The sequence below is a fragment of the Babylonia areolata genome, chromosome 35 (assembly GCF_041734735.1).
Source record: "Babylonia areolata isolate BAREFJ2019XMU chromosome 35, ASM4173473v1, whole genome shotgun sequence".
NCBI classification, from domain to species: domain Eukaryota; kingdom Metazoa; phylum Mollusca; class Gastropoda; order Neogastropoda; family Buccinidae; genus Babylonia; species Babylonia areolata.
This window is the reverse complement of record NC_134910.1, coordinates 7,749,733-7,757,232: the sequence shown is the minus strand read 5'-3', so window position 1 is coordinate 7,757,232 and position 7,500 is coordinate 7,749,733. Positions and strand designations below refer to the sequence as shown.

Genomic DNA, 7,500 nt, shown 5'->3' with positions numbered 1-7,500 from the left:
TCTCTCTCTCACACACACACACACACACACACACACACACACGCTTCAACGCCATCAAGCAGAATTGTTTCGCTTACCATACGTTTCCAAATAAGGGAAATGAACCAACTCACCCACTGAGAATTATGCCAACCACCCCGCACCCAGCAAAACTACACACACACACACACACACACACACACACACAACCACTCACCCTTCTTCATCAATCTCATCAATGACAACACAGAGTTCCCCGTCCCGTGTCAGCTTCGCCAGGGCCGGCAGGGCATCATGAGCACTGGTGAACTGGTGCAGGTGAACACCGGCAGGTGAGGACCACCTGTGGACCACGTCCCGCAAAGACCCCTCCAGCAGAAAGTGGATGGAGCTTTTGCTGTTCATGTCTTCGGCCGCAACAATGTGAACGATTCTTTCCTGTGCAAGATGGAAGTTTTCATTCATTCATTCATTAATAATCATGGATTAAAAAAAGGATTTTGAACCTTTGAACGACGGGCGCAATAGCCGAGTGGTTAAAGCGTTGGACTTTCAATCGGAGGGTCCCGGGTTCGAATCACGGTGACGGCGCCTGGTGGGTAAAGGGTGGAGATTTTTCCGATCTCCCAGGTCAACATATGTGCAGACCTGCTAGTGCCTGAATCCCCTTCGTGTGTATGTGCAAGCAGAAGATCAAATACGCACGTTAAAGATCCTGTAATCCATGTCAGCGTTCGGTGGGTTATGGAAACAAGAACATATCCCAGCATGCACACCCCCGAAAGCGGAGTATGGCTGCCTACACGGCGGGGTAAAAACGGTCATACACGTAAAAGCCCACTCGTGTGCATACGAGTGAACGTGGGAGTTGCAGCCCACGAACGTAGAAGAAGAAGAAGAAGAAGAACCTTTGAACCTGCTCTATCCCCTTCACCCCTTCCTACCCAACTGACTGACGTACCTGCCGTATCCACTGCATCGCTCGGAGAACGAGTAGCAGTGTCTTCCCCGTACCCGGGGGCCCGTGAAGAAACGCACAAGGATCGTTCTCTTCCAGGATGTCGATCTGGTCCGGGTACAGCGACAGGGCGGACCATCTCTCTCCTGTCTCCGCCACTGCATCGGCGTGCGTGCGTAGCGCTCGGCGAGGGGGCGTGACGGTGGGCACCTCTACAGTTGTTGCCGGCCCGCAGAATCTGGGGGAGAGGAATAACGAATGAATGAATGAATGAATGAATCTTTATTTTCCAACGGTGAAGATATTATTAGCACTTTGGCCGACTTACACATCTGCCGTTGTTCTAAGAGAACACACAAACATGTAAGCATATAAATGTAGTTATACTGAATACTTAATACATGTATAATGTACGAGTATAACACAGCGTCAAACTGAGAGACACAACATCGCTCACATCTGTACGGAACGGAAGCGAGTAACGCACACACGCACACACACACACACACACACACACACACACACACACACACACACACACACACACACACACACACACACCAAGGGAAAAACAACAACAAAACGATGGTGATGAAGGTGGTCATAAAGATGAAAACGATGACGGTGATGATGACGACGATGACAATGATGACGACGACGACGATGATGATGGTGGTGGTGGTGGTGGTGGTGATGATGACGCTGACAACAGAGACGAGGACAACAACACTAGTGACCAACGGCGGTGTGGTGTGGTGTGGTGATGACCATGACGACAACGACGACGACGGCGACGGTGGTTTTGGTGTTGGTGATGATGATGATGATGATGATGATGATGATAATAATGACAACCAACTACGACGATGACCACAAACTTATTTATGATACAGACTAACATGGTGAAGTGAAAGTTGTTGGGACTGTCAATACCGCTGTCTTATTACTGAGTTTATAAATTAATTATCTTACAATTCGGCAATAAGCCATTCCCAGGTACAGCTCATTTTTAATAGGAATTTTAAAAAAGTTTTCTATGTATGTTCAACAATGAAAACGTCTAGACCAAAGTGTTATTCAAAAAAAATCTAAATACTCAAGTGTCCTGGAACAGAGTTTTATATAAAATGTATCAGATTTGTGATATCTCACTCTTCAATGCCTACAAATGAGAATTATCCGCAGTATCACCGCTAGAAACATTTCCCTGAATGAAATGGGCTTAATATTTTCTCCCCCTCCACTAGACTTTGAGTGGTAGTCTGGACGCTAGTCATTCGGATGAGACGATAAACCGAGGTCCCGTGTGCAGCATGCACTTAGCGCACGTAAAAGAACCCACGGCAACAAAAGGGTTGTTCCTGGCAAAATTCTGTAGAAAAATCCACTTCGATAGGAAAAACAAACAAAACTGCACGCAGGAAAAAATACAAAAAAAAGGGTGGCACTGTAGTGTAGCGATGCGCTCTCCCTGGGGAGAGCAGCCCGAATTTCACACAGAGAAATCTGTTGTGATAAAAAGAAATACAAAACAAATACAAATACAAAATAGCGACAATCACTTGTACTTTGTGAATGTACTGAGGTTCCATTTAAGACCTGCTCAAGAATAAATGAAAAGAGATGTTACAATTGATTTCTTTTACTCTTTTCTTTGTGTGTGTGTGCTAAATAATGTATCTGCAAATGCAAAGTCGTCAGAGCGTCTTTCAAATGCGTATTCATTCCAAAAGTTGTTAAGCACAATGCTCAAGTCAAAGATCAATTGTGAAATTTTACTGGTTTTTGTTTGTTTGTTTGTTTGTTTTTTAATCACAATCTGTGAGCCAATACTTCGCAATGAAAAGGAACGACACGCCAGTTTACTAATTGATAATAATACATGTTCGACTGTAGTAACTACTCCCCCCCCCCTCCTAAGAAATTATTATCCATTCTATCTTTGTGATCTCTTTGCAAATATTTGCGCATGTACTGTTTGAATACTTTTCCATCTTCAAGCTCTTAAATGTAACTAGATATGTGTTTGTTTATTTGACTATTTGTTTTTGAATATTTTTCCATCTTCAAGCTCTTAAATGTAACTAGATATGTGTTTGTTTATTTGACTATTTGTTTTTGAATATTTTTCCATCTTCAAGCTCTTAAATGTAACTAGATATGTGTTTGTTTATTTGACTATTTGTTTTTGAATATTTTTCCATCTTCAAGCTCTTAAATGTAACTAGATATATGTTTGTTTATTTGACTATTTGTTTATCTTTGTGATGTTTTGATTTTTTTAAAAATATATATATATACATTTCACTTTTGTCTATAAAATGTACTTTTGAAATCACTTTCCTGTATCAGTGATAATCTTGTCCATGCGACCAGACGTCGAGCCCTGTACACACAACAATTCATTAGAAGCCGGACCATCATTTCAAACAAGAGAGGCAAGGCCTTCAAGACTCACTTGTGATAAATTAAGTCCCCTACCATTAATTACAGAGTAATTTCCCTTTTTTACTATCTGCACCAAAACGTTCTCAAAATAAATTAAAAAAATTCCATGCTTAGCAAAAGAAGTTCCTGTTTGAACAAAAAATGATAATAATGACTCCTCTTGTTGTTGTGTCAGAATAAGAGGTCAAAGTGCCAAGTTTAGAGAATACAAAAAAATATAAATATAACAGTAAATGCAGTCTGCATATAATTAGGCTTCTTTTTTTATTTTTTTGTGCCCATCCCAGAGGTGCAATATTGTTTTAAACAAGATGACTGGAAAGAACTGAATTTTTCCTATTTTAATGCCTAATTTGGTGTCAACTGACAAAGTATTTGCAGAGAAAATGTCAGTGTTAACTCACTCAGTACGGCCAGTCCTCTCTTCTCCTCTACACAGACCCCTCGGATGTCCAGTGGGTGTCTGAATGACCCAACCTTTAGCTTCCGTCGTCAGAATTGTGGTATTCTTTTGTCAACATTCTCCTCTTCAGTATAAGAGCCTTCCGCTTGCAATATTTTGATGATGGTAACTGGGGTGAAACGCTGTTAACGTCGTCTCTTTCGCCGTTCGTATGGAAAGAGTTAAAGTTTACCACGGACACACACACACACACACAGAGACAACCGAACACAGGGTTAAAACATAGACTCACTTTGTTTACACAAGTGAGTCAATAAAAGTAAATTAAAATCTTTTTAATGTTATTCTCTCATTCATCCAACACACGCACGCACGCTCGCACGCACCCACCCACCCACCCACACCCACACACCAACACACACCTGGCCAGCAGCTCGTCGTACTGCGATTCTGTCAGTGTCGACACCTGTCTGGCCACGGTACGGGACCACCACTGCTGCAGATTCGCTATTTCTGTCCCCGACAGCTCTCTGGGTTCTCCGGCTGGAGGCAAGTCATCAGACAGCAAGCACAGTTTTGCAACGGCTTGCACGTCGCTCACGCCATAATAATTACAGAGATCCTGTGGGAGAGAAAGAAAACAAAAAAACAAAAACAAAAACAAAAAAACCAGGAACGTTAGGTAGATCACAGTGTCTGAGGGTTCCTGTAGAAATTCAGGTGCAGGGATTCTGTTCATAATCAAGAAAAAAAATGAGGATGAATGGTGATGATGATGATGAGATGATGATGATGATGAGGAGGAGGATGTGATGCTGATGCTGATGTTGATGATGGTGATGATGATGATGAGATGATGACAATGATGATGATGTTGGTGATGATGATGATGATGATGATGACGACGATGCTGATGATGATGACGTTGGTGATGATGATGATGTTGGTGATGATTGTGGTGATGATGATGACGATGATGATGATTGTGGTGATGAGGATGATGACGATGATGACAATGATGATGATGGTGGTGGTGATGATGATGATGATGACGATGATGATGATGATGATGGTGATGATGATGATGATGATGTTGGTGGTGATGATGATGACGACGACGATGACGATGATGTTTGTGATGATGATGATGATGATGATGGTGATGATGATGACGACGACGACGACGATGACGATGACTTCATATGATGATGATGATGATGTTGGTGATATTCTTTTCTGTTCGTGAAGTCAGTTCCCAGTTTTACAACATGTATTTCTTGTGCATCTAAACTGTGTAATGTTTGTCTCTTTGTGTTTTTTTAAAAATATTTTTGTTTGCTTGCTTGCTTGCGTGAATGTTCTTGTGTGTGCTGTGTGGTGTATGTGAACACTGCGTTATGAAGAACTGTCATTTAAAAAAAGACTCAAAAATATATCATAAAAAAAAACACAAAAAACATGCACATGATGCTGGGGGGGAGTGGGGGTGGGGGGTGGGGGTGGGGGGGGGTAGAAGGTGTGGGGATGTTTGTGCGTGTGTGTATGCTTGTGCTTATACATTGCTTGTCTGTGTGTGTGTGTGTGTGTGTGTGTGTGTGTGTGTGTGTGTGTGTGTGTGTGTGGATGTCTGTGTTTCTCTTTTTGTGTCTGACTCCATGTGTGTGTGTGTGTGTGTGCGTGCGCGCACGTGTGTGTGGTGTGTGCGTGTGTGGTGTGTGAAGCGCAGGAGGTTTGTCATGAGCGCTTCCTATTTACACTCACGAGTGAAACAGCAGGACTGCTAGCCAAGGCCTGCACAAGCTGGCTGGAGGACACGTTGGGCAGCATCAGAACTGTGCTGACAGCCACTGACGGCAGGTCCGACACCAGATGCTTCAGCTCACGCTCTCCCTTCTTCAGCTGCTTCAGCGCTTTCTCAACCTGGTTTACCACCATGGACAATGGAAACAGCAGCTGAAGCAGCAGCAGCAGTAGGGAAAACAAGAGCCTCCCCCCCCCCATTCCCCTCCCCCCCTCCCCCCCGCCTCTCTCTCTCCCCCTCACACACACACACACACCACATACTCCTACTACTCCTACTACTGCTACTGCTGCTGTCACTTCTATTACTACGACAACTGCTAACTACTACTACTACTACTGTTATTGCTGCTGCTGCTATTGCTGCTGCTGCTTTCGACATTCTCTTTCTCTGTCTGTCTGTCCCTTTCTCTCTGTCTCTGTCTGTCTCTATGAAGAAGGAGGGATGATGAGGGGTGGAGTTGACAAGGCAGGTTGTGTTACTGGAAAATGTCATTCACACAGTGAGTTTCCCCTTTTGGTATTGACGGGTTTTCTATTTGTAAACACCTAGGGCTTAGGTGTAGATAATAATAATAATGATGATGATGATAACAAGAACAAGAACAACAACAATAATAATAATGATAATAATGATGACAATAATGATAATAATAATAATAATAATAGTGATGATGATGATGGTGATAATGATAATGATAACAACAACAACAATAGTAACATTAAAAATAACAAAAACAATAACAACAACAACAAAAACAAAACAACAACAACAACAATAATAATAATAATAATAATAACAATAATAATAACAATGACTTAGTTGTAAGTAATGATAATAATAATAATAATAATAATAATAATGACGATAATAATGATAATGATAATAATAATCATCATCATCATAATCAAAATTACAACCATAATCACAATGACAATAACAATGAGTTATAGAGCGTGTCATCCAATGAAGAAGGTTTTAACAAACAGATCAGTCACTGCCAAACCAAACCCTTACACACGACTGGAAAACGTTAACAACAACAACAACAATAAAGAAAACAAGAGAGGCAAGGCCTTCAAGACTCACTTGTGATACACTTAAAAAAAAATATTAAAAAAATCCAAGCTTTTTATGTATTGAGTATAATTTCAAAATGTAATGTTTAAGATGAGAAAGATCAGTTTAAAGCAAATTAAGTCCCCTAGCATTAATTACAGAGTAATTTCCCTTTTTTACTATCTGCACCAAAACGTTTGCAAAATAAATAAAACTTCCATGCTTAGCAAAAGAAGTTCCTGTTTGAACAAAAAAATGAAAATAATGACTGCTCTTGTTGTTGGGTCAGAATATCAGATCAAAGTGCCAAGTTTAGAGAATACAAAAAATATAAATGTAACAGTAAATGCAGTTTGCATATAATTAGGCTTCATTTTTTAATTTTTTTTTGTGCCCATCCCAGAGGTGCAATATTGTTTTAAACAAGATGACTGGAAAGAACTGAATTTTTCCTATTTTTATGCCTAATTTGGTGTCAACTGACAAAGTATTTGCAGAGAAAATGTCAATGTTAAAGTTTACCACGGACACACAGACACACAGACAACCGAACACCAAACATAGACTCACTCTGTTTACACAAGTGAGTCAACAACAAAACAACAACAATAATAATAATACTAACAACAACAATAATAATGACTTAATTGTAAGTAATGATAATAACAATAATAATAATCACGATAATAATGATAATGATAATAATAATCATCATCATCATAATCACAAACACAACCATAATCACAATGACAATAACAATGAGTTATAGAGCGTGTCATCCAATGAAGAAGGTTTTAACAAACAGATCAGTCACTACCAAACCAAACCCTTACACACGGCTGGAAAACGTTA

At 40.5% G+C, this 7,500-nt stretch overlaps 1 protein-coding gene across 1 annotated transcript in view; it reads right to left on the bottom strand.

Annotated features, from left to right (window-relative positions):
• Positions 1–7,500, bottom strand: part of LOC143278101 (uncharacterized) — a 36,945-nt gene that overhangs the window by 11,666 nt on the left and 17,779 nt on the right. The window contains exons 5-8 of the mRNA XM_076583133.1: positions 5,550–5,708; positions 4,211–4,410; positions 941–1,175; positions 197–417 (exon numbers count right to left, since the gene is read on the bottom strand). Coding sequence (XP_076439248.1) covers positions 197–417; positions 941–1,175; positions 4,211–4,410; positions 5,550–5,708 — 815 coding nt within the window. The remainder of the gene's footprint in view (positions 1–196; positions 418–940; positions 1,176–4,210; positions 4,411–5,549; positions 5,709–7,500) is intronic.